Source organism: Drosophila simulans, unplaced genomic scaffold (assembly GCF_016746395.2).
Source record: "Drosophila simulans strain w501 unplaced genomic scaffold, Prin_Dsim_3.1 Segkk87_quiver_pilon, whole genome shotgun sequence".
NCBI lineage: Eukaryota > Metazoa > Arthropoda > Insecta > Diptera > Drosophilidae > Drosophila > Drosophila simulans.
In genome coordinates, this window is record NW_025416883.1 from 1,208,091 (window position 1) to 1,235,953 (window position 27,863).

General features: G+C 38.3%; 2 protein-coding genes and 1 long non-coding RNA gene across 3 annotated transcripts in view; 1 reads left to right on the plus strand and 2 right to left on the minus strand.

Annotated features, from left to right (window-relative positions):
• The first annotated feature begins 835 nt into the window (after positions 1 to 835).
• On the plus strand, positions 836 to 23,722 carry LOC120285677. The gene is made up of 2 exons (XM_039298320.1): positions 836 to 987; positions 23,355 to 23,722. The coding sequence occupies exons 1-2, from the start codon at positions 851 to 853 to the stop codon at positions 23,590 to 23,592; spliced, it is 375 nt and encodes a 124-aa protein (XP_039154254.1). The 5' UTR covers positions 836 to 850; the 3' UTR covers positions 23,593 to 23,722.
• Positions 10,085 to 27,863, minus strand: part of LOC6740360 (double-strand-break repair protein rad21 homolog) — a 69,472-nt gene continuing 51,693 nt past the window's right edge. The window contains exon 8 of the mRNA XM_039298314.2: positions 10,085 to 10,573. Within this exon, the coding sequence (XP_039154248.1) occupies positions 10,469 to 10,573 (105 nt within the window). The 3' untranslated portion in view covers positions 10,085 to 10,468. The remainder of the gene's footprint in view (positions 10,574 to 27,863) is intronic.
• On the minus strand, positions 17,046 to 27,817 carry LOC123327438. The gene is made up of 2 exons (XR_006542153.1): positions 27,659 to 27,817; positions 17,046 to 22,378 (listed from the first exon to the last, which is right to left on the minus strand). It is a non-coding gene; the product is annotated as an uncharacterized LOC123327438 (long non-coding RNA).

Below are 27,863 nucleotides of genomic sequence, written 5' to 3' on the forward strand. Positions count from 1 at the left end.
AGCAACTCCTTGTGTCCGTTATTTGTCGCTCCGCTATGTGTGGTTCCGCTATGTGCGGAAATATGTAGCATGAATGTTCAAAATGCAGCTTTGAGTTTAAATGTTTAAATAATGTGACTGCCGAGAATCTGTAGTGAAGTGCCGAAGTGCTGCTGCGTTATCAAGATAAAACACTTCGAGAGGTTGACTTCTATAATATTCAGGAACTAATTTATTAATTGAACTTAACACGAAAAACAATTGTATTCAATTTATGTAAAGAAAGAAGAAACGACCAGCTTTTTTGGAGTGTTCTGCTTCTGCCACTCGATGAGGTAGGCGATCGATAGATTATCAATAAGACAATCGAAGTTGTAAACTATCGACCTACATGGTATTTTGCACATCTTTCCTCGAGAAAGGGTAAACGATTCTTCTTTCTTTCATACACCCTTGTTGCTGGATATCCGTATAACCCTTCTATGTATTCCTGATATTCCTTAATCCAGCCTTAAGTCTGTATGAGGATCGAGGTTTCCGGTAATATTAGAGGTAAAGATTATTGTTGAGCTGTTTTAAAGCAATGAAAGACGAGGCGATTTCGGACGATATGGTTTTATTGGTGTTTTTTTATTCTTAGATAACAATTACTGACAATTACTGTAACGCCTACGCGGTAAAAGTTTGTCTTAATCCTTTTTCATGCCCATTCGAACTCTAACCAATCAAAATTAGTAACTATACTATAGTTACTATATAATATAGATAGAATGAGAATAATCTCTCTTTATAAAACAAAAGAGAATGCATATATGTGTTTTATAATTAATTAGTTAATTAACTTTTTATTTAACAGTTTGAATACAATATTATGCTAGATGTAATAAAATTCGAAGGATTGGCACGTGTTACTGGAACATTGGATAATACGATTGTGTACGCTGAGCTAGCTATAAATGTGGCAAACTTCAAGCTTCATCTTAACGATTTCCGAATTATTCAGTTCAGGTAAGACAAGAATGTTTTTAGTAGTTATATATAGACATGTAGCCTTTTTCAATCAAAACTATACGCTAATATCAACAGTTTCAGTGAAAAAAATATAAATAACTTTAAAATGCAAGCTCCCGCAAACTAGATATATCTGTACACAACTTACCTTTTTATACTCGTTACTTGAATAAAAGTATGTAACTGGTAGAAGGTAGTGTTTCCGACCATAACTTCTGCCCTTCTGACCTAGTACTTCTGCAGCCAAAAGCCAATACGATTTATATTTAAGTTAATTTACTGGTCAATCTCATATATTGTTTTGATCTGAACTATGTAAATGTTAATTTTCCCATAAACAAAAAAGGCACATATAATTTTAAAAGATGACAAAGAAGGTGGTCTTAAAGTCACACCTCTATTCTGAAACATTAAAAAATGTTCTCAGTATCAGAAGTTGGGGAGTTAACGCTTACAATGTTTAGGAATATAATAAAAGAATTATTAAGCAAGCGCGCACTGATGCTATTTAAGACCAATGTTCTCGAAAGATTGGTTTTGCACTACGTAGCTATTTCGGTTAAGAGTGTAAAAAAAAAATACCCAGTCGGAAGTTCGGAACCTGTCGAGGAAAATAAGTATTACAGAGTGCTTACAATCGTGCACATTCGGGTACAAGCTGAACCATAATCAACCATAACCATAATGTTGAACACCCGAGGCCCAAAAGACGGCTGCTGACGAGCGTCTCTCTAGTTTGCCAATCTTTAGAAAATTTTCTGAAATTTTGTTGTTGTTTTTTTACTTTCTGAGCTAAGATTGGAAAATATATACATACCTAGTCTCAGGAAAGTTGATGATGTAATAGTACCCAAATCGGGAAAACTACCGACACATATAGACCTTCCTTTGAAACAATATTTCTTAATCGACTATTTTTGGCCTCATAAGTGACCATGGACAAAGTTCATCGAATAAACAACGTACTTGTATAATCTTTTAAACATAAACTGATTTGCTCAAGTGTATTCTTTGACGTCTTTCAAGCCTTTGATTAACCTAGGGATGCGGAGCCTTGATGAATAAGCTGTCGATTGGCCCTGGTGGATATTGTCGATAGTGGAACTAGCGGCTTGATATACGAAAATGAAGAGGATGAAAGAACACCGATCGTAAACTTAAAACAGAGATGTGTTAAAAATAACGAGGTTTGAAAGGCTCCAATAACTATCAAAGATCCGCGAAATTTATAAGCTCCGATGGGAACTCACGAAGGAGCTGTGAGAGGAATATTGCGTTGTGTTGCGTTATTCCAGAAAAATTATGAAATTTCGCGTTCGCATTTCCACCAACTGGGTATCTGTTTAGAGGATATGAAAAAATATGGCTGTTCCGAATAAGGAAACGTGTAATACGTTGTTTAAAAAAACCTGGCAAATAGATCGGCTATTGTCGGATCCCATCTTACCGTAGCATTTTCAAAAAATTGCGAGGAAGGGTAAGATATTGGTTTGCGCTGACTGTTTCGGATCTTGTGCGAACTGGAACTTACAATGAACTTACAATGAATGCGTTTGGTTGACTAGGGAGAGAATGAATCGATCAAAACCTTAGGACTTCAATGGGATCCGAAGAAGGATACGTTTACGTTTTCGGCAGAAAACCCAATGCTAACACGCATAACAAAGCGGTTAGTGTTATCACAGTTGTCCAGAATTTTCGACCCCCTAGGATGGTTGGCACCTGTAACGATTCAAGGCAAATGTTTTATTCAGGAACTGTGGAAGTTACCGATGACTTGGGACGTTGAATTGGAATCCAACTTAGCTAACTGGTGGATGGAATATGCTAAAGGTCTATCATGTTTAGAAGAAATTAGCATTTCACGCTGGATTGGCTGCTCCAAAGGTATTATGGAGCTACATGGATTCTGCGATGCATCAGAGAAAGCATATGCAGCGGCTGTGTATACAAAAGTAGGCGACAGAGTTACTTTGCTAGCAGCAAAAAGCAAAGTAAATCCTATAAAAAACAGGAAAACAATTCCAAAGTTGGAATTATGTGCTGCGCATTTATTAGCAAAGTTATTAGGGAAGGTGCAGGCTATATGGAGCAACAAGATCACAACGCATGCATGGAGTGATTCGCAAACTACTATTGCTTAGATACAGAACAAGCGCAGCAAAGATAAGTTCGTCAGAACTAGAGTGGAAGAAATAAATAAACTAATTCCCAATGTCAAATGGAATTACGTTAAATCGGAAGACAATCCAGCAGACGTGGCTTTAAGAGGGATATCACCGCAAGCTCTTAAAATCTGTGAAATTTGGTGGAGAGGGCCTAATTGGCTAGCTATAGATGCACAACACTGACCAACTCAAAAGGAATCGGAAACTGTTGTGGTATCTACATTGATAGAATCCGAATATCTTCAAAATCATCTTTTATCGAAGTATTCATCGATCGACAAACTTCTTAGAGTAATGGCATATGTATTACGCTTCATAACAAAGCTGAGAGGAAAATCGCAGCAGCCGTCACATCTTACGGTGGAGGAATTAAAGCTAGCAAAGATTGCCGTTGTAAAGATACAACAACAGCTGGATTTTGGACACGAAGTCAGACGACTCAAAAACAAAAGACCATTAGACCCAAAGAGTAAGTTACAGGCATTAAATCCGTTTTTGGATAGTGATGGCGTACTTCGAGTTGGTGGACGATTGCAAAACGCAATGATATCCTATAATGTAAAGCATCCAATTATACTGGATAAGTCACATTTGACTTGGTTAATTGCAAAGGCTGTTCATAAAGAAACTCTGCATGGCGGAATTAACATTATGAGAACTTATATTCAGAGGGAGTTCTGGATATTTGGCATACAAAATTCCTTAAAGAAATATTTAAGGGAATGTATTGTATGCATACGATACAAGCAAGAGATGTCCAGTCAACTGATGAGAAATTTACCAGTTTATCGAGTAACGGCTGATTACTCGTTTCAAAATACTGGAATCGACTACGCCGGACCGTTCCAGATTCGCTGCTCAAAGGGAAGAGGTCAAAAAACGTATAAAGGATGCATTTGTGTATTTGTTTGTATGGCAACAAAAGCGATACATCTGGAAGCTGTTAGCGACCTTTCGTCAGACAAATTCCTGGAGGCTCTTCGACGGTTCTTTACAAGACGAGGCAAGAGTGAGAACCTATACTCAGATAATGGAACAAACTTCGTGGGAGCTTCAAGAGTATTGGACAAAGAATTTGTAGCTGCCATTAAAAACAATAATGAGTTAGCACCTACACTAGAAAAAGAAGGCATCAAGTGGCACTTTATTCCCCCGGGAAGGCCCCACATGGGTTAAGCATCACCTTAAACGAGTTATTGGTGAAAACAGCTTTACATATGAAGAATTTGCTTTGCTGCTGTGTCAAATCGAAGCAGTGCTAAGCTCGCGTCCATTAGTCACTGTAAGGAGCGAAAACGAAGGTGAGGACATATTAACGCCGGGTCATTTTCTGGTGGGAAGACCTCTAATTAGAGCTCCTGAACATTTTGACGAAAGTAAGACAATCAGCTCATTGGATAGATGGAAGCTTATTCAACGCATCAGAGGTGATTTTTGGAAGAAATGGAAAGAGGAGTATCTGGTGTCATTGCAACAGCGAACCAAATGGCGCCAAGAAAAGCCGAATCTGAAGGAGGGACAGCTGGTTCTTATAAAACATGAGAACACTCGCCGTGCAAAATGGCCAATGGGAAGAATCATTAGTACGACTATAGGACAAGACGATAAAGTCCGGGTAGTCACGGTTAAAACAAATGATGGGGAAGTAAAAAGATCGCTAAACAAGATCTGTCAACTTCCTGTTAACGAAGCAAAACCAGCTGGAGCTGCAACGCCATCTAAAACGAAGCGCGTTCCAGAGAAAACAAAGGAATCGCACTGGAAGCATAGCTACTGTGCTATGCTGTTTATTGATATTGCAAGCTACAACTGCGACAGAAAATTCGGAACCTCGAAAACAGGCCGAAGAACTTGGGAAAATTTACGACATCGACGTAAAAGCTGCAGTTATGGTGAACAAAATTGGTAAAATTGAAGTCGCCACATCCAGTTGGCAATTATTGTTTTATTATGACATGCAAGCCTATGTTGATGTCATAAAACAATCAATGAACTTCCTGGAAAAATCCCGCTTGGTTTGCGAAAAAATGGGAGACTTCAAGGACTACTGCGATTTCTTCGGCACGACAATACGGACAAAAATTGACAACATCAAAGAAAAAGACAAAATACTACGGCACCGTACCAACCGAAAGAAAAGGTTTATACTGTTCTTTGATATCGGAAATGCAAATAGAATACAGGAAAATATGCAAACGATCATAAAAACGAAAAACATCTAATGGAATATGTTGACAATCAGACCTCGGTCATCAATGCCACGGAAGAATTAGTAAGAGCAACTACGATAGAAGCAAACCGGAATTTGGGAAAACTGACCCAACAAGTCAATATTATTGCAGAAACCATGAAGGAGCACTTTATGGTATATGGGTAGTCAATTAAATTCCTTATGTTATCAAATCAAGTGCGAAACTGGATTGAAGAGGCAGACAGCCTACAAGCAACAGCGATCTCAATGATAACGAACATTAGTGAAGAAAGAATCCATCCTACACTAATTTCGCCTAACAAAATGCTGGAGGAGCTCGAAAAAGTTAAGCAAAGATTGGGACGAAAACAAATGCTACCGGGTGGAAATTCAGTTATACAATCACCACTGATCTATAAACTGATGAAGGCACAAGCTATGTTGAAGGACAATAGACATTACCTATTCACTGAAGCAAAATTGCCAATATACAACAATCAGGAAACGGATCTCCTTGAAGTAATCCCAATACCACTGTGGACAAACGGAACACAGCTTATTCCGAAATTGAATTCAAAATTTTTTGCGTTCAATACAGACATAAACGCATATCACCTAATGTCTGAAATGGAAATTAACTAATGCAGACAAGAGGATTCGACAACATGGCTTTTCGAAAATAATTGGGCATGGAAAAACGCGGGTGATCACTCTTGCGAAATATCACCATTGAAACGAAGCAAGGCAAACTCATGCGAAATGATGGAATTCCAAGGCAATTCGTTCATCAAAGAGATAAGTGGATCTTTTAGACTGTTTCGGAATACAACAGCTAATATAAGATGCAACGAATAGCATCAAGTTATAAGACTGCCCAATCAAGGCATTATACAACTACTTGCAGGATGCACAGCAATATTAGGGGATACAACAATAATTACTCCTCAAAAGTTCGTCTCGACAGCGTCTGAAATGTCAATCTTTCCCAGTTTACGAATTATAGACGACAAGGAGACGTGGAACGTGGTCCCGCTGAAGCACTTGATTGCCAACAACACTAATGAACTGCAAAATCTTCAAATGCGCATAAAGACTCTGAAAAAAAGCAAGGTACACATTGATGACTTGATTTTCCACACGGCAAGCGGACACACGGCTCTAGGGTTGACCACGATTATCATAATTATATTGGTCATTTATATCCGGAGGCAACGCATAAATGAGAGACGACTACTGGCCGTACACGTTTTTGAGATACGATGTCGTGGTGAAATGTGTCTCCGAAACCAGTATTATGTCCACCTGGCGCTTGAGTGTTTACGGATATTGGGTGCTTCTCTGGCAGGAGAACATTGCCATCATCATCTCCTTGAGCTGGCCGAACAAGGTGCTCATCATCTGTTCTATGCACTTTATCAGCCTTTTCTCCATCTCTGCCTCCAAAACACTAGGGTCATGTAGATTGAACTTGTGGCGGTAGTTGTGCTGGGCACACACACCGCTGGCCACGTCACGGCATGTTAGATGCATTTTGTGGCTGGAATACTTTCCGAGCTGGAATCATTGGCTTCACTTTTGGCTTTGGGCAAGCCCTCTTTATGGCTTCAATGTAAACTCTACAGCCTTGACCGCACTTGACACAAGGGTGCTGCAGTAGCTCTTAGTATGCACTGAACTAGGGCATCAGATTTAGTAGCACTGAACTAGGGCATCAAATTTCCTGGGCTTTTCTACAATGACGACAGCGTGTCACATCCTTGTTACTTCAAACACCTTCTTGTTATTGACGGCTGGTTCCAGGTTAACAACAAACATAGCCATTGGACACTTGGTAGTTCTAGATACCGCATTCATAAAGTCTCTGGCAGTGTGTCCTCCGTTATGAACTCAGCTTTCGTTTAGAAGTTAATTAAAACACGGAAGGCCCGATTCTCCTTAAGCTGGAACGTGCGGAAAGCCATTTGGTGCTTGTCCATTCAATCACTCCGTTGCAGTAGGTAGAAATATCTTTGGGCATAATTCGAACACACCATCCTCCAGTTGCCTTATGAGAAGCTTGGGAGCATTCTTTTCTTCTTCAGATTCATCCATTATCTCTGTGCCGCTCTCAACAGACAGTGTGGCAAATCGCTTTGGAGTTCTGACTCCTGGGTCCTTGTACTTGTCCTTAAGCTCATGGACCTTCTTAGCCGTCTTTTGCGGGAAAATGAAACCACCGTCGACCTCACCACTTTCTGGTTCGGAATAGCTGCTCTACAAGAAAAACTCCGAAGATATTTATTGTTTGTCTACAGTATGAACTTTTTTGGTTTCTCGTTTAGGAACTCCTGCCTCAATGCCTGTAAGATGACTTACATCCATAGGCCGCGGTCTTCCGCGAAGAGGTGTGACATGTATTGTGCTTGATTGAACGCTAAACTATACTTGGGTTTTGATAAAGCCTTTTAAGCCGCTCTCCACTGCATTATAAATTTGACATGTTTTTTGGCATAAATTAATATCTAGTAAACTTTTAAGATACGATGATAATTTTTTTATAATCTTATATGATGACCTTTAGAATTATTTTGGAAAAGTGGTTAAACCAGTGGTTGCTCGGCGAGCAGTACTACCAAAATTTGTGCTTCCGAATCCTCCTTGTTTTGGCGATAGCTAGTTATGATAAGTAGGTTTTTGTGGATTGATAGAGGTTGGGGAGTATCGTCGAGTTTGGTATTTAATTTGGATTTTATTTAAAGATATTAAACGTCTGTTCGTTTTGCCTTTGATTTTCAGAATGAATCTTTATTTATACTCTCCAGTTATTCTCAACTCTGTTGTTACATATTTGTTTACTTAAAGTGCTGATCTGGCCGATAAGTGGAATTAGAGCGGATGCAGTTCTGTGGTGTCGAGGGGTATCGGGTGAACCCCGATGTTTGTAGGGACTCAGCATTTCAAGTGCCATTCGATACCAAACACTTGTTGATGTCATCTAGACAAGAGGGGTCTCGGCGGGGACTGCCGAGGGTAATTGCTGAGGCGACACTTAAGTCTCTGGCTGACGAAGGGGTTTCGGTGGGGGCCGCCGAGGGCGTATGCTGAGGCGGTAACTACATTTTTCCAAAATAATTGCTGATTTTTCTTTTTTCTTTCTGAATCTATGCTTTTTTTTTTTATTAACTAATTCTATTTATTAAGGTTTCAAAAGGAATCGTTCAGTAATTCCTCTGAACTTAACCTAATGTGTGATAAAGATAAATGAGACCAAGTGGTATCTTAATTATAAAGTACAAATGAAAGGAAAATCTAGTGTAGTTATCAATTACTTAAAATGTAATATGTTATGTTATCCTCCGGGTAAGGAGATCGCTGGGGTGTACCCTCTTCAGTCTTCGGAGATGGGATCAGCTAGGGTAGTTGCTAGTCGGTTCGGGTGGGCCATAAGCCTGTCGGCATAACGGCTGCTATGGAAATTAATCTGATCCCCAAGAAGGGTAACTTTCATATCTCTTTCGATGACCATGTTCGTCACGTACCAGGGGAGCCCGTGCAGCTCTCGACTGGACCACACGGAGCCTATTAAGCTGGGATTTGGCGGCAGTTCCCCACAACTGGATGGCATAACTCCACGTTGGAGCGAGAATGGCTTTGATTAAAAGAGCCTTAGAGCTCATTTGAAGTTTGCTGGAGTGGAAGAGCCAGTCGAGCTTTTTTAGCTTCGCCAGTGACTTAGATTTGACCGACGTGATGTGGGCCCTCCAGGTCAGTCTCCGATCTAGATGAACTCCTAGGTAGCAGTGCGAACTAGCATTGGTGATAGGGCTTCCATCGAAGGTCAGATCTGTGCAGGTTCCGGGTCGCAGGGAAAAAGTTACACAGGCTGACTTTGAGGAGTTAATGGCCACATTCCATTAGGCAGTCCATTTTTCGATTGCGTGCAGCCATTCCTGGACTGCGTTGGAGGCAGTTTGCAGTGAAGGATGAGACGCCAGCATGGCAGTGTCATCGGCGTAAGTGGCCAGGAGTAGCTGAGCCGGGGGGACTTCGGCGTTGTTTGCGGGAGATGGCATGTCAGCAGTGTACAGGGTGTATAGGAAGGGCCCAAGAACACTTCCCTGTGGAACTCCTGCGTGAATCTCTTCCAGGCTGGATCGAGCATCACGCACTGCAACATCGAACGTCCGGTTAGAGATGAACGATCTCAGGATGGCATAGTAGGGAGCAGGAAAGAGAGCTTTCATCTTGTATAGAAGGCCCTCATGCCACACCTTGTCAAACGCTTGCTTCACGTCCAGAAAGACGCCGACCGTGTAGAGTTTGTGCTCGAAGCCATGCGTCACCTGGTTTACCAGTCCATGTATTTGTTCAGGGCAGCCGTGGGACTTCCTGAAACCAAATTGGTGTGGAGGTATGTGGTTCACTACTTGCGGCAGTTCCATCAGGCGGGCTAAGAGTATTTTCTCAAAAATCTTAGAGAATGTTGATAGCAGGCTGATTGGGCGATATGCATCGATCTGCGTTGGCGGCTTTCCGGCTTTAGGTATCATGATGATACGTGCTCGCTTCCATTGCCTTGGAAAGTGCCCTAGCCTTAGCATGGCATTAAAAATTTTTACTAAGGCTAGAACTCCTTTGCGTGGCAGAGACTTTTTAGAATTATTGATTTCTTCGCGGTTTGAGTCGTCTGTTAGGTTGAAGGGCAAGAAGGTGGAGGTCAGGTGCAAAGCAAATGCCCTAGCTTTTTCATCGTCCGTCATGAGCCAGAGGCCACTTTAACTCAGGACGGGAGATTGAAACATCGGCTGCCTCTTGATATTTCTTGTGAGCCTCCATAACGAGAAGTTGCTGTTGTTATCTGTGCCAATACCCTCAAGCAGGGTATCCAGATTTTCTCGTCGGGTCCTGGCTAGCAAACGATGCAGTCTGTTTGTGGTACTAGAGTATAGCTGCTTGATGCACGGATCTCCTGTGGCGATATACCGTCTCCTGAGGCGCCTTTTGTGGGAGAGCAGCTCCCTAGCCTCCAAGCTCAAGATGGGAGCCCTCCTTGCGGTCGTGTGACGAGCTTGATGTGGGGGAGGTGTGGCCCTCCGTGCTGCTTCCGCGATTGTAGCTACGAGGTAATCTACATATGCTTTCAGACTATTGCAGGTGTCAATGGGGATGTTGAGATCAACTGTGGCCTCGATGTGCTCCTTGAAGGCCACAGTATTTGCAGTAGGCGACAGCATTTTAGTGACACCTGCGAATGCGAACGCGAAATTTCATCATTATACTGGGATATCGATAGACATTGTGGAATAAAATGAGAAAAATTCAAAAAAATTTAAAAAAAAGTGGGTGTGACCGGTTCGTCGGCTTTAGGGCGTTAGAGTAGACGTGGCAAAAATTTTTTTGCAAGTCGATAGAAATTTACAAGACTAATAAAATTATGAAACAATTTCTAAAAATGGTTCACAGGTGTGGACGTGGCAGTTTTGTGCGGTTTAGAGTGGGCGTGGCAATATGGGTCAACATACTTGGTCAACATACTTTCTCTGTATGCTGAATCTCAACTTTCTAGTTCCTGAGATCTCGACGTTCATACGGACAAGCGGACATGTTCAGATCGACTCGGCTTTTATTAATCCTGATCAAAAACATATATACTTTATATGGTCGAAAACGCTTCATTCTGCCTGTTAAATACTTTTCAACGAATATAGTATAAGCTTTTACTATACAAGTAACGGGTATAATAAGAAGTAAAATCGGAAAGACGGAAATTTAATTTAATTTATTATATTTATTGTACGTACACACACTTAGTTTTTTTTTCTTCGTGAGCACGATCTAAATACTAATGTAAGTTGGATGCGTACATTGTGCTTAAAACTAAGTGTGCGTAGGTACAATAAATATGCGATCCTATAAGTTAGTGTGGCTGCTTGCTACGACTAGTAAAATTATTTAAAATGAAACAAAAATAAAATCAATTAAAAACAATATTTAACTTAACTACCTAAGAAACACACTCCCTCACAAATGATCTTTTGGTCGTGGAGAAAATAATGTGAGTGCACATATCACACTTTTTATTATATATCAAATCAATAAATTTTAAGTGAATTTAAATTAAGTGGTAATGTGAATGGAGGTGAAATAAAATAAATTAAGAAAAGAGAAATAGAGAGGAGCCTATGCAGATTGAAATGTTAAAAACAATGTAAAAAGAAACTCAATAGAAATGAAACCTTCCGCACGTGGTTTTTATTTAAGATTAAGAAACCATACAGCTGACACCCCAGAAGCTCGTGTGGCAAGATCTCCAAATTATCATTGCAGGTTGAATGCTACACACAGTCTTTTGAATGCTTGCTGAATGTCCAAGAAAGGGCTAAAGCGGCTACCGCGTACTCTTTCCTATAATGTAAAGTTGACCACTCTATGAAGTTATTCTGGTGTGGCACACTGAATACGAAATTGGAACTTTGTGACCGCTTTGACAGCAGCATCAACTTTTAGCAGTTTCTGAAGGATTAGCCTCTCCATAATTTTTCAAGGTATGGAAGAAGGCTGATGGGGGTATAGGAGTCCAATTCTGGTTGTATTTTTTCCTGGCTTAAGCATCATGAATATTGTTTAAGCAGAGATCTTTTTCAATATCATTTGAAGTAACAAAACTTATTGTTCAAATTTTGTTCTTAGTTTTTGTAGTTTCCTTTGACAGCGAAAGGGTCAAGCCAGCGCGAGAAAAACGTTTGCATGCAGGCGAAGTATGTAAACAACTGACTTCAAAACTGAGCTAGTTCGTATTTCCGAACGCTCCGTATACCGATGACTATAACTAAACGTTTGTTTCGATAAATGACAAAATAAAAGCGCAATAGGAAAACAATGGTTGGATTACGTTAATCTTAACTATAACAATTGGTTTTGATTAATGCTGCCGACTGCGTGGCCCGACTTCCTGACTTTTGGAATGTTACCCTCAAGAAAGATGCTGTTTTAAATTCGTATTAAAAATCGCATGGCCTGTTCTTGTAACATTCGGATGGTTTTGTTATCAACCAGGGGCTTCTTAAAGAGTGACTGGATCAGCAGGAAGTGTCATTCGGAAGGACGTTTCTAACGAAGCTGGTACTACTTGTAAGTTTTGTATATTTCTTGGTGTAGCAGCTGCTTGTTTAAAGTTCGTCAACGGCGTTATCGATACCTTCTGCTCCGTAGCCTCTAGAATTAAACCCCTACCCTGAAAGGCTTCTGGATGTATTCCATGTACATATGTAGATGTAATATTTCTATGAGAGAGGACGAAAAGTTCCCAAAATATATAACAAATTCCCGGCTAAGAAATATTTAATTTTTTTATTTTTTATAACAGAAATATTTCATTTTTTTACTTTTTATTTTTTATACAAGTCTACAAATTTCAGGATCATAAGCCGTATTGATTAATTATGTTAAATAAAACCCTGGCAATCATCTACAAAACAATAATTAATAATTATATTATACAAATATAATAATTGAAATACAAAGGTGCAGAATACAGGTACATACTGTTTATTACTTTAACTGAATGAAACAAAATTTCGAAAAATGGTTCAGAAATGTGGTCGTGTCAGTTTTGGGCATCTCAACTTTCTAGCTTTTATAGTTCCTGAGATCTCGACGTTCATACGGACATGACCAGATTGACTCGGCTATTGATCCTGATTAAAATTTATATACTTTATATAGAGACGCTTCCTTCTGCTTGGTACATACTATTCACCGAATCTATTTTACCCTTTTACTCTACTAGTAACGGGTATAAAAATCTAATCCAGCAATGTAGTGGATCATGATTTAGATTGTCCACAATGTGTACAAGCTTAAGAGCCTCAAAGATTATATTTTATTGCTAGATCCTTTTATGCAATGTCATTCCACTATTCAGAATATTATATTCAATAGTCAATATTTTAATTTATAACGTTACATTTTCATCGGCGAGTATCAGTCTTGTTTTTGTATGTACAAAAAAAAGAGCCGTGAGAGAAATTTTTGTAGTTTTGCTGATGTGTGGATCAGCATCGACACTCTCCGCCACGGAGTGGCTCTCCGCAAGTTTTGTCATTAAATGTAGCTCATACATTTTTGAAATTAATATTTCTATTACTCTTGGAACTCTTGGAACTCTTGGAACTATTTAAAAGATAATAACTAGATAACTAGAACTAGAAGTCCCGCCCCACCGACAAGCTCTGCTCATTCCGAACATATTGACAAATATCTAACAGACTCAACAAAGTCGCATCGAAGCTATGATGCTATCCCTACAGCAAAGCATGTAAGACTTCATGACGTTCATGCAAAATACTTTGCAAGAGCTAATGAAAAACCAAAATATCCTGATACAACTACTTCTATCTTCAAAATCCCTATAATGGGTGCCCAACGTAAATCTCTGTGGAACGAAAATGGCGTTTCACGGCAAACACAAGAACTCACACAGTTTATTAACGAAAAAATCATCGACGTAATGCTACTATCAGAAATGCAACTCACAAATAAACACACTTTTCTTAGACCAGGATACTTGTTGTGTACTTGTAATCCAGATGGTAAAGCTCATGGAGGCACTGGAATACTCATCAGAAATTGCATAAAACACCACTACTTAAACAATTTTTACAAAAACCACTAAGAATCTACGTCCATAGTCTCACAACTCAACAATGGTTCAATTACTCTAGTCTACTGCCCACCACGCTTTCCAATCTCTGAGGATCAATTCATGGAATTCTTTGACACACTAGGTGAAAGATTCATCGCAGCGGGTGACTACACCGCCAAACACACCCATTGGGGATCTCGACTTGGGAAGCCAAAGGGTAAGCAGTTGTACAATGCGCCTACGAAATCGAAAAACAAGCTAGACTATGTATCCCCGGGTAGGCCTACATACTGGCCAGCAGACCCAAGGAAAATCCCAGACCTGATCGATTTTGCAATTACTAAAAAAAGTCCCCCGCAACATGGTCACCGCCGAAGCACTATCAGATTTATCATCAGATCACTCACCTGTTCTTTTAAATATGTTACAAATCACATGCTTAAAATAGCCACACGCCGTCCTACCAACCGTCTTAAACCAGAGGAAGAAAACAGCTAACGTTCATATATAGAGCAACTCTCTCCCATCAGCACTAAGCATCCTTTGTGGAGAGCTTATAGAAACCTAAAGACTCAAATAGCTTCAATTATGCCACTACGAAGTCCCTCAGGCACCTGGTATCGCAGATATGAGGAAGGAGACAGTGCCGTCGTTGACCATTTCCAAAATGTATTTCTACCAAATCCCGCTACCAACACAATAAATTTCCCTCCTTTAATAGAAGAAAATTTGGAATTAGCAAAGGTTATTGAAGAGTAACTGACAAAAAAAAACGCCTGGCTTCGACTTAATAACTCAAAAAATGCTTATTGAACTCCCAAAGTGTGCTATTCTGCACATATGCTTGTTGTTCAAAGCAATAGCCAAGCTTGGACTCTTCCCTCAAAATGGAAAATGGAAAGCCAGGAAAAGATAAAACGCAGCCATTACCATACAGACTTGTCTCTCAAAGTTGTTTGAAAAAATGCTACTCCTACTCTTTTTTTTAAATTTTATTAATTGGAATTAAACATGTTTACTGCTACCTATGTGGCAGCTTTACCAGGTTTTACATATCTTAAAATAAACAACATTCTTCTAACACATCAACTTGGATTCAGGGAAAAACATGTAACCATCGAACAGGTCAATCGAATCACGTCAGAAATTCGTACTGCTTTTGAGCATCGAGAATATTGCACAGCCATTTTTCTAGACGCCGCGCAGGCATTTGACAGAGTGTGGCTGGATGGACTTTTGTTTAAAATAACCAAGCTGTTGCGCCAAAATTCACATAACCCACTGAAGTCGTACCTACACAACAGAGTGTTTGCAATAAGATGCATAAGATACTCCAGTACACCCTGTATAACAACCTCTACGTTCGCTAATGATACCAGAGCTCAGTCGCTCCAAATGCCCAATAAAAGCCACGGCACTCCTCCTATCCCGACACTTAAAATCAAAAATGCAAGCAACCCTTACCTTAAAAAAACAAATATGCCCACCACTGGTCCAGAATAACATATTCATACCACAAACCGTCGAGGCAACATATCTGGGTGTTTATCTGGACAGGCGGCTCACTTGGCACAAACATATAGAAGCCAAGACGATACATCTTAAACTTAAAGCAAGGAACCTCCAATGACTAATAAATGCTCGCTCTCCAACTCGTCTGGAGTTCAAAGCTCTCCTATACAACTTCGTCTTAAAACCTATTTATACTTATGGCTCTGAGCTGTGGGGCAACGCATCCAGAAGTAACATAGACATTATTCAGCGAGCACAGTCAACAATACTGCGAACCATCACTGGAGCGCCGTGGTACCTTCGGAACGAAGGCATACACAGAGACCTAAAAATCAAATTAGTGATCGAAGTAATAACTAAGATGAAAATTAAATACCTAGAAAAGCTGACCGCCCATCCAAATCCCCTCGCAACCGCAACGACCACCCAGCCCAGCATTAAACTTATTAGGGCATAAATCATCTATCACTAAGTAAATGTTAACTAAGCTAGATTAAGATTTAAATACTTATTGTTAGTCTCTGAAAACAAAGGGAAGATTAAACGAACAATATATTAAATAAAAAAAAAAAGATTGATAATGTGGAATCAAATAGAATAAGTCGCTCAAAGCATTCCAATGGGGGTGCTGGCTCGAGAGCTTGAGTTGGTCAATAATTATGATGTAACTTCTGACGGGCAACCTTGACCATAGGGCATGGTCAATTGCGGCCAGCGACAATCCATTTGGCACACGAACTTTTGGAGGGGTTGGATTATCGACAAAGCATTGCCAGACCGTTTTACTGACCGTTAAGTGAGGACTGATGTGTAATGGGTCGTTCATTGATAACACAAGTCTTTTGGTTTTGATTGCAGCCGTCAGGCTGACTTAGGTTTTTACATGATTTTTATTTAATTTTTGTTTGGCAGAAATGGTTCTGCAAGTTCAACGTCTTTACAGTGTCTTCGTTGTGAGTTTTGAATAGATTTCGTCTTAGGCTTAGCCGCGTTTTTGTGCTGCCGGATACGCCAGCGGCGGAGCGGCTTTCTTATGTATATCTTATATATCTAGGCTTATCGAGAATTATGTATTATGAATTTGGTCGGCGTGGGAATGCTGACCATGCACTTATACTTTGTAGCCTTCAAGTGTACGATCATGTTACATCCGCCTTGGGCCTTATTGGTTGCATAAACGTAAACATAAACATAGCAACAAAGTGCTGCTATATGTTATTGTGCTATTATACTTAAATGTTCTTAATATTACTAAGGCACACACTACATACTACATACATACGAAATATTGAAGCCATACGTCCCAATCGGTTTTGTCCGCCGATATGTAGGATCGAATATACTCGTTTAAAGTTCTATGACTTCTTTCTACCAATCCAACTGTCTGGTGGTGATGAGCTTTTGATGTTATATTTTTGATTTTCAAATATTTATATAGGTCAGTAATTATTGAATTCTTATACTCTGTTCCCATGTCCGTTAAGAACGTCTTCATTGGACCGTACTTTAGAATAAAAGATTCAAATATAGCTTTTGCGACTGTCTTTGCGCTTTTATTTGCTATTGGTATGGCAACTAAGTACTTGGTTAAATCACATATGAGAGTGACTGCGTACTCGTTACCATTTTCTGACTTAGGTAGTGGACCAATTGTGTCCACGACAACTCTATCGAAAGCATGTTCTGGTGTGTCACTTATAGTCATTAGAGTCTTTCTATGCTTTGTTGTTTTTGCTTTAGGCATTTTTGACATTTTCTTACGTACTCTTTTATGTATTTACTCATATTTTTCCAATAGTAATATCTTTTGACCTTGGCCAAGGTTTTTGTAATGCCTGTATGCCCTCCTTGTATTGGATCATCATGTAGTGTAGACAATATAGTTTCTTTTTTTTTTCATTATTTATTTGGGTCACCGGGATAAGTAGCGCTACTTTTAAATTCTTTAATATTATATTGCCCATATTTTAAAATTCATCTATTGAAACGTGTTCAAAGATTTTCTCCCACGGTGCCATTTTGAGTTGGCTGATATCATATATACTGGCTTGCAATTCAAGCCTTTGAAAAAATTGATCTAGATCAAGAATTCCATTAGTGTAAAGATCACCAACATCATATCTTGCAACGATTATCTTTCCATGTTTAAATAAACATGTCGTGTCATTCAATTGCAATGTTACTACTTTTCGTACCTCGTCATTTGTTATGACTACGTATACGTTGGGCTCTGAAGCTTTTTCTTTGGTTTGCTCATGCAAATCCAATTGTTCTTTTCCTGCGCAGGATTTTTGTCTACTTTGAAATCTTGTAGTGACTTTTAATATATTTCCAGTTATTTCTTTTAGCTCTTTGATGGTTATTCTTGATAACGCATCAGCTACATGATTGTCTTGCCCTTTAGATACTCTACCGTAAAATTATATTCCTCTAATTCAAGCCTTATTCTTGTTAATTTAGAACTGGGGTTGACCATCGAGAATAAATATGTCAATGGTCTATGGTCTGTTTTCACAGTGAAGTGTTTTTCGTAAATGTATGGTCTAAAATGTACTACTGCCCAATGAACTGCTGCTAACTCTTGTTCTGTTGTACTCTTATTGCTTTCACCTTTCGTAAAAGCTCTTGATGCATAAGCAACTGGGAGTTGGTGGCCATTATGGTTTTGAGTTAAAACTGCGCCACACGCTTGCTTGCTTGCATCTGTTATTATGCAAAATTCTTTGCTGAAGTCTGGGTACTGCAAGAGTGTTGGGTTAATTAGCTGAGATTTTAAATGTGCGAATGCATTTTGACAATTATCTGTCCACTCGAATGGAGCATTCTTTTTACATAATCTTGTTATGTGCCGCGAATAGTCGGCGAAATTTTTGATAAAACGTCTGTAGTAATTGCAAAATGTTACAAAACGTCTAGCGCTGTCCGCATCATGTGGAACTGGGTAGTTCTGAATGACATCATGTTTTTAATCATCCAGCAAAATTCCTTTGTCTGTGCATTTATGTCCTAAAAATGTGACTTCATGCATGAAAAATGAACATTTTTCAGGATGTAACTTTAGGTTGTATTCCCTACATTTACCAAAAACTTCAGTGAGGTTTTTAAGCATATGTTTTTCGGAACAACCTATGACTATTAAGTCATCCATATAAAGGAATGCCTGAGACGGTTCTATTCCGGAGAATGCTATAGTCATCATTCTTTGAAATGAATTAGGCGCTATTTTTAAGCCAAATGGCAATCGCGTGAAACGATATGAGCCATTGTTGGTTGAGAAAGATGTTATATCTCTCGAGCCTTCATCTAGTTCGATTTGATGAAAACCTGACATTAAATCAAGGCAGGAGAAATATTTTGCTCGACCAAGTTGGTCCAAAATATCATCTATTCTCGGTAGTGGAAATTTGTCAGCTAAAAGTTTCTTATTAATTTGGCGATAGTCTATTACTAATCTCCATTTCTTTTAATCTGAATTTGGGCTTGACTTTTTAGGTACTAATAGCAAAGGGCTATTGTACTGTGAAACTGATGGTTCAACTATTTTATCTTTTATTAATTTCTGAACTTGGGCTTGCATTTCTTCTACTTGACTATGAGGACTTCTATAATTTTTTGTGTATACCGGCTCATCATCTTTTAATCTCAACTGTTGTTTATAAAAATTATGAACTGTTATTGGTTCTGATTCTAATGCAAATATATCTATATATTCGCTGCATATATTTTCTAATTGTGATTTGAATAATTCGGGGAAATTTTTCTTTAATTGAGATAAGACAGTTTTATTTCTGTTTTCACTATTTGCCTGAACTACATTGTAGTTCGAAAGTGGCTCATATTTTAAAGTGTCCATATAGACTAATTGGTCAGAATCTGTCGTGCAGAGATATCTGCACCTGTATCAAGAAGAAAAACTAGTTTTACACCTGTTTCGGCATGAATGAATGTGGAAAATATATTGAGATTATAATTGATGGCGTGTACTCTACGATCTTCTTCTACTGAGTACCTAAAGGCTGTTGCGAGTTTCCCTGATCTTGGATTACTCGTACATTGGCATTATTTCCGTTATTGTTATTCTGGTTGTTGTTACGGCCTCTGTTTAGATTATTGCGGCCTCTATTATAGCCATTATAGCGGTTATTATTACTATTATAGCGGTTTTGATAACCGTTATTCTGGTAACCGTTATTTTGGTAACCGTTATTATAGTTGCCTCTATTACCATTGTTATTGAAGCCTCTACCTCGGTTAGCACCTCTATTGGCATTTCCGTATTCTCTGTTGGATCTGTTACCTCTAAAGTACATCACTTTATTGATGTCACCGGTAACTCTTGCGCTCGTTCTTAAGTATGCGCTAATCGCTGCATCCATAGTGGTGCAAGTCCCTGCTTCCAGTATTGTTTTTATACTTTTGTGCTCAGCACGATTTATCGTGGTGTCAATTGCCTCTTTAGTGCTTAGACCAGTGGCATGTTCGAGAGGTATACCCTCATCGATAAAGGAAGGATAAAGGAATAGCTTTCTCAGTCTATCAACTTCAGCGGTAAATTGCATTGCAGTTTTACCTCTTTGCTGAACTGTTGCTAGTTTTGCCTTGACATTACTGGAAGTTTCACCTACGACTACTTTCTGCCATTTGTTTATCATTTCTGGAATTTTCGTTTCATTGTCAACTGAGTTCAAAATTGTTCCAACTATTTTTGACTTAAGGACCTCAACTGCAATGTCTTCAAATGGTCCCTTAGCTAGGTCTACCAATTTGATTGCCTTAATGAATCGTTGTAAATGGATCTCTTACCCATCAAATTCTGGCACTGCGCAAGCGACTTCCTTATTGTAAGACCTAATGGCTGCGGCTTGTTCTGCCATGGTTAATTTATTTTCTGAGTCAGCTGCGTTATTTGTTTTATTTTTTTCCTTCAGCACTAATTTTGCTGGTATAGTTAGATTGTGAAGATCTTCCTCTTTAATATCTTCCTCGACTACAGTCGTATTTTCTTCGTCTGAGTCAGTGCTTTCTTCATTAAAATTTATTGTTAACGGAGTGTTTACTATTGTCGGAATTTCTATCTGGAGGCTGAATTTATTTTTTATTAATATTAATTTTTCTCTTAATGCCACCAGTAGTTCCGAAACGTTAGCACACTGTTTACTGTCCAAATTCTTTCTATTCTGTTGTATCAGTTCTCTGACTTCATTGTAACTATTTACCAATGTTTGGGCAATTTTATTTATCGGTACAGCTTGTATTGATATATTTTGCGTCAAGCATTTATAAGATTTTTTGAAATTTTCTTTTGATTCTTTTATCTGATCAATAAGCTTTTCCCAGTCCATGCTGTGGTATACTTATACTTTCGAATTTAGACATTTGAATATTACTTATAATGCTTTATTCTTAAAATCGGGGTCATATTCTTCATAAACTGTGTTTGAGCTACACTCGTGGTTCGCTATTGCTATATATTTTTGGATTCTAATCTAGATAAAGTCAATATTACGTTTGTTTTACTTTATTATTATTTTTTTTCAATTTTTTTTTATATTTTCGTTTATAATTGAGTTCCCTCATAATTTCCTTTAAATATTATCTAAACCGTTAGCAGTGCTACGGTATCGTTTTCTAAGGCACTTGCTATGTACTTTGTATATTTTTATTAATGCATTGGATACCATAATTAGAGCAATTACAATTAGTATTATGGTTATCCAGAACAATTCTGCATTTTGGACTTCCATTTTATTTATAACATTTGCTGTTGAGTCAACAGTTTTAGTGCTTATCAGACCCATTTTGGGTATACTAATTTTATAGTTTGGTAAAAAATCTTCTTTATTTTTATATATGTTTTTAGTTTTGCTTATTCCATTTGTTTCTATAGAGATTTATATTGGCAATTATTTCTTTCTTAAATTTTGTCAATGTTAGTCAAAAAAAAAATTTTGTTTTACATTATTGCCTGCCTGATTCTAGCTATGGCTTCACGGGCCATATTGGGTTAACAGGGCATAGTAGTATATGCTCCATTTTACAATGTGTATTACAATTTTTCTTATATATATATATTTATATTTATTGTTAATTAGTTAACATTTTACTGCTGCTTATGTTTATCTCCTGGTGTCAGCTGGGCGTCGCCGGGGGTGGCACGCTGACACTCCCTCGCTGCTGTCTATTTCTGGGCTGCTGATGATGTTGATGGCCCACTAGTCCCCAGGCAGTGAGGACTCCAGACTCCTTCGCAGTCCCGGGGGCAGGTTTTTTTTGGCTTCGTTAGTGCTGGTGCTGGTGCTGGACATGCCTTTGTTTTTGGAACTTTATTAATTATTGTTATATTTGTAGTATTTTCTGAGTGAGTTTTCTCGAGTTTTTGGGTCTTCAATTCTTGCTGATATTGCAGCAAGTGATCTAGCTCTGCATGTAGCTTTAGAGCTTTCGACCAAGCCGGTGGCGTTCGCTGGCCGTATATTAGCCACCTTACGTGGGCTATACGTTTGTTCAGTTTGGTTTTTAGACTGCCACGGTGTTTTCCCATAACTCAATACAACTCTACTCACTCAGATTTTTCCTCAGTTTTGGCAATTGTAAGTTCCATGTAATGATTCCTCGTTATTCTTCCTCAGCCTTCCAGTCCAGTTTTTCTCCAATATGTGTTTATTATTTCGTCAATTTGTCTGTCGTTGGACGACTGTCACGGTCGCCATGTAATGGGTCGTTCATTGATAATACAAGTCTTTTGGTTTTGATTGCAGCCGTCAGGCTGTACAGTACAGTACATACACGAACTATGTACTTATGTATTATGAATTTGGTCGGCGTGGGAATGCTGACCATGCACTTATACTTTGTAGCCTTCAAGTGTACGATCATGTTACATCCGCCTTGGGCCTTATTGGTTGCATAAACGTAAACATAAACATAGTAACAAAGTGCTGCTATATGTTATTGTGCTATTATACTTAAATGTTCTTAATATTACATAGGCACATACTACAGATGACTGATAAAAGGTACGATTATAATTATTTGGCAGGTACTTAGAATATTAATTCTCGGACTCCGTATTCTGCTTATATTTGACTACGTTACTTATCCAACCCCAAGAGTTTTTCAATATCTCCGAACTCAAACCTCTCAAATGATAAAGCTACGCGGCCATGCCTGTCGGCAGCGTTTGTAAAAGAATGAAAAATCGTTCCCTGCATTCAATGTTCATAGAAAGCAATAATGACTCGACCCTATTCCACAAAAAGCTCCTAAGACTAGTCTGTCGACAGAAAAGTTTTCCGGTCATCGACAAACAAACGTTAGATCCGCAAAGCGTAATATCTGCGCTCCTGATTTTCCTGAACTCGAACCTCTGAAACTGCAGCATCGGCCAGATCACATATTGATAAATACTGTGGGAACCGGTGCGAGAGGGACTGCAGAGCGACTCTCTCCCAAACACTGAAATAGGCAAACGCTCACTCTCTGAGATAGAACCTGAGAGCGAACAGTAGTCTGAGAGCAGTAGTCTTCTGAAAGTTGGCAAAGAAAGCAGATGAACCAAAGTTGTGTTAAAAATCAAGTGTTTAAGTTCAATAAAAGACATCTCATATTATACAAAACTTTTGAGTTATTACAATTATAATTGAAAAAATAAGTCGATATGGACTTAATTTATGTTAATATTGTAAGAAGAATTTCTCACTTATTTTGGGGCTTTAATTTATAATGATTGGGATTAAAAAAACACATCCGCAGGCCTACATAAAAAGTCTTGAGACCCGTTGCTTTATGAATAATAAAATTTATTTTGGCAATTGAAGATTTCGGAATTCAAAAACGTCTAATTATTCATTTTATATGTTCTTTTCAACAGCAGTATTCAAGTGGAATTGGACCAATCACGATTAATCAGGCAGATGACCAGCATTATTTTAAGTCCAATCACAAGTTTGTTTAAAGACGTCATTACAATGTCGATAGCTGATGGGTTAAAAGAACAAATGCAATCGACCTTGGATGATTTTAATGATGGAGATCCTTTACAACTGCACGTATTTGCAAATAAACTACTGTCGAGAAAAATTGCAAATGTTTCGGAACACCAAATGTAAAAATATTGCTTACATATTTAATTTATGTATCTAATAATCTACATAATATTCAATTATTTTTAAACTGTTATGTATTGTATTACCTTTTTATTACTTTTATTTTCTTGCTAATAAAATCCTAAATAACCGATCTACTCGTGATGTAATTATAGAACGCTATATCCTATACAGGTAAAAATATTTAATGTCATTTTTATGTATTTATACTTATAGATTTTAATATGATAAACTTATAAGCTTGTACACCTTTATCTAGTAAAAAGAGAATATCGCAAATACCCATTTAGCAAACTGGACTATGGAAATAAGACGAATAGTACTCTATACAACTCAACTCTAAAATGAATGGAAAAAAAAGTTAACAAGTGAGAATGCTATAGTCGAGTTTCCCGACTATCAGATACCCGTTACTCAGCTAGTGTGAATGTGAACGCGAAATTTCATCATTTTTCTGGGATATCGATAGATATTGGGAAATAAAATGAGAAAAAATTCAAAAATTTTACCAAAGTTAGGGCGTGACCGGTTCGGCGGCTTTAGGGCGTTGGGAGTGCCAAATAATTTTTCATACAAATCGATAGAAATTTACAAGACTAATAGAATTATAAAAAAATATTGAAAATTGGTTAAAAGTGTGGGCGTAGCAGTTAATTGCGGTTTAGAGTGTGCGTGACATGGGTTTACAAACTTGCGCTGCGTCTTTGTCTCTAGAATCCCAACCTTCTAGCTTTTATAAGATCTCGACGTTCATACGGACAGATGGACATGGCTAGATCGACTCGGCTAAACGACGTAAGCGACGCTTACGAATAGAATGGCAATCTTTCAGGTCTCCAACTGCAGGACAAATGCTAAAAATAGCCACACGTAAACGGACCAACACACTGCAAAAAGAGGAGGAATACGCTCAGCGCCAATACATAGAGCAAATAGGCACAATATGTACAAGTTAACTACAAAAATTGCACAACCTAACTCAGCTCGCTACATTGTAATAAAAAGCTGATCTAGCGTCTGGATAACTTCCTCACCAAGGCACGTGCAACCTAAATTCCGCTTCCACTGCCTCTGCAGCGAACACGCCATCCGCTGCTGACCATTTGCCAAAACTTCTCACTCAGCAGTTTCTTGTAGCTGCAGCTTTGTCGCCGCTACAACTGTCGCCGATGCCGCCGCAGCCAACTCAGCTTAACTTAGGGATAGCATTGATCTAAGTAATCAGTCACAATCTTACATCAAAATAAAGGACACCGAAATTACTTTGAAGTGTTTAAAACAGATAAGTAACTGACGGCTTCAAAGCTAAAAAAAAAAAGTTCGCGCAGTGGCCAAATCGCGGTTAAATTCGAAAAAGTGGATCCGGTACATTAAATTGGCTGTCGTGAATTTGATCGCAGCAATCTTAAATTTAAATATTTAAATTGCCCATCGGCGGACCGCAAGCTTTGTTGACCAGTTCGCAAAGCACTTTCATGGAGTATGGACAACGGAGCCCCAGTAGGCCCACCAAAAAGGAACACCTCCTACCATTCAGGAAAGGCGGCCGCAGCAGCAGTAATAGTATCGTAAGTTGGTGATTAAGAAAAAGTTAAACATTAAAGAAAAAGAAATTGAATTAGAGCTAAAGAAAAAAAAAGCCTACTAAATAGTTAGGTTATCCAAAAAAAATTAAAAATATAAAATAAAATAAAAAAAATTTAAATAAAAATACTATTATACAAATTTTTGCACAATTTAAAATTTACACATACACAAAACAAAAAAATATTTATTTTTGTACACTCACACAATTACATTTATATAATTCTAACATTTCTTCAACTAAAGTTGAACACGTATGCCGACACCGAATATTATTTACTCTTCAATTTGATTATTTTTTTAAATTTAACAAATTAAAAAATTTTTTTTTTTAACAAATTACTCCTTTTTTAAAATACAATACCTCAGAAAAGAAAAAAAATTTTTTTTTACTCTTTCAATTTTGACCACAAATAGGGTTAATGGCGAACCAAAATAATTTATTAAGACCACCCGTATTAAACCCAGAATAACCATTGACCAGCAACAACAAAACGAAATACACGAATTACACGTTCATAGACAACAGAATAGAGTACCACAAGAACCTGGAAACATGGATGCATTAGTAGTAATAGCATCGTAATAATCTGGCCGATTTAGACCGAGTGGCAGATATTGATAAATGCATCAGGGAATTCTCGGGAAATCCCGCTGAATTCAGCTCCTGGAAGAAGGGCATCGATAGGATATAGCATATAGCAGCTATAAAGGAACTCCAAAATATTTTGGCATTCTGCACACAATACGTCTTAAAATAATAGGTCACGCTGACAATGCCCTAGAATCATACAACGTACCCCTTAACTGGGAAGCTATTTCTAGGTGTTTGACCCTACATTTTGCGGATAAACGAGACTTGGGAACACTCGAATATCAAATGATTACAATCGTACAAGGTAGTCATCAGTCTGTGGAAGAATTTTACCAGGTTGTTTATAAACACCTATCTTTAATTCTGAACAAAATTGGTTCTTTGGGTCTAGGCAGAGAAGCGGAAATGGTCATGACAAAATCTTACAGAGATAAAGCTCTGGATACTTTTGTCCGAGGACTGCGAGGTGACTTAGCTCGTTTACTTGGGATTAAGGAACCCACAGATCTCCCAACTGCGCTACATCTGTGCATAAAACTGAAACACCAATCATTCCGTACTAACTATGCGACTAGTAGAATTCAAAACAACAATAACCAATTTCGAATCATTGACCAACGACAAACAAACCTAAGACCTACGCCAGCTCCACGTACCATAATGAAGTCGACCAATCTACATTATCGGCAACCGCCACCATTTCCTCCACGGAACCTACCATAACAAAACCAAATCAATACGCCTAGATACAATAACCCTAATTACGGACAGCAACAAGCACCCAATATGATCGGACAAAATTAAAAGCAATTCGGGTACCAATTATCCCCAAGACAGAATCCTAATCTGCAATTTCAGCAAGCTCAATATGTTAATCCGTTGCGCCCAACAACGCCTAAGCCAATGCCACGACCAGAACCAATGGAAGTGGATCCCAGTACTCAAACTAGAATGGTAAATTATATCAACAGACCACAGTTTGAAATTGGCAAAATACCACCACCACAGACAAACGAAGTGGACAAATGTCATAGAAATTGTAATATCCAAACAAATAACGATGATCAATCAGTGCAAATGACAGCCGAAATATATGCTACCATAACTGATTACGAACAAGCAATAACCGACCATGAAGCATAGGAATGATATGACCAAACTTTAGAGGACTACATTGATCAATATGACGGGACCAAAGACGAAAATAACTATGACTACTCAGCCTTGAATTTTTTAGAATAAAAGACTCCTTCCTTCCCTATTTTGAATGTAAGGTGAGGAGTGGTCAAATATTAAAAATACTTGTTGACACCGGATCAAACAGAAACTACATTAAACCCGACCTAGCAACAAATCCCATACCCAATAAGACCAAGTTTAATGCTGTCACTGTTGGGGGCAGTATTCAAGTAACTCATCATAAAATAGCCAATCTTTTCAATCATCCGGATATAAATATAAAATTTTTTCTACTACCCTCCCTGACATCCTTCGATGCTATTTTAGTAAATGATAGCCTTAAGGATTTAGGGGCAGAAATAAAAATCAGTAAAAACCTAATGACGACCAAATATGGGATTAGTGTGCAGATCAAAGAAAAAAAATATGAAGCAGTCAATAGCATTATCCCAAGAACAGACCATTTAACCGATAAACAAAGAAAAGACTTGGACCAACTAATAAAAAATATTCCGACACTATTTGCTAAAACAGACGAAAGACTTACATACACCACAAATGTCCAGGCAGAGATCAGAACAAATACAGACACAACAAAGTTTTCCTAATTTTACCAATACCCTATGCCTCTTAGAGATGAAGTGAACGAACAGGTCAAAGAATTATTGGATGGCGAAATAATTCGTCCATCCCGATCACCATACAACTCACCAGTGTGGGTTATTCCAAAAAAAGCAGACGCATCAGGTGAAAAGAAATATCGTATGGTCATCGATTATAGGAAACTTAACAGGTGACTATAGCGGATAAATACCCCTTACCCGATATAAACGAAGTACTAGCCCAACTTGGAAATGACAAAATTTTCTCAGTTATGGACCTTAAAAGTGGGTTCCATCAAATTCCACTTAAGGAA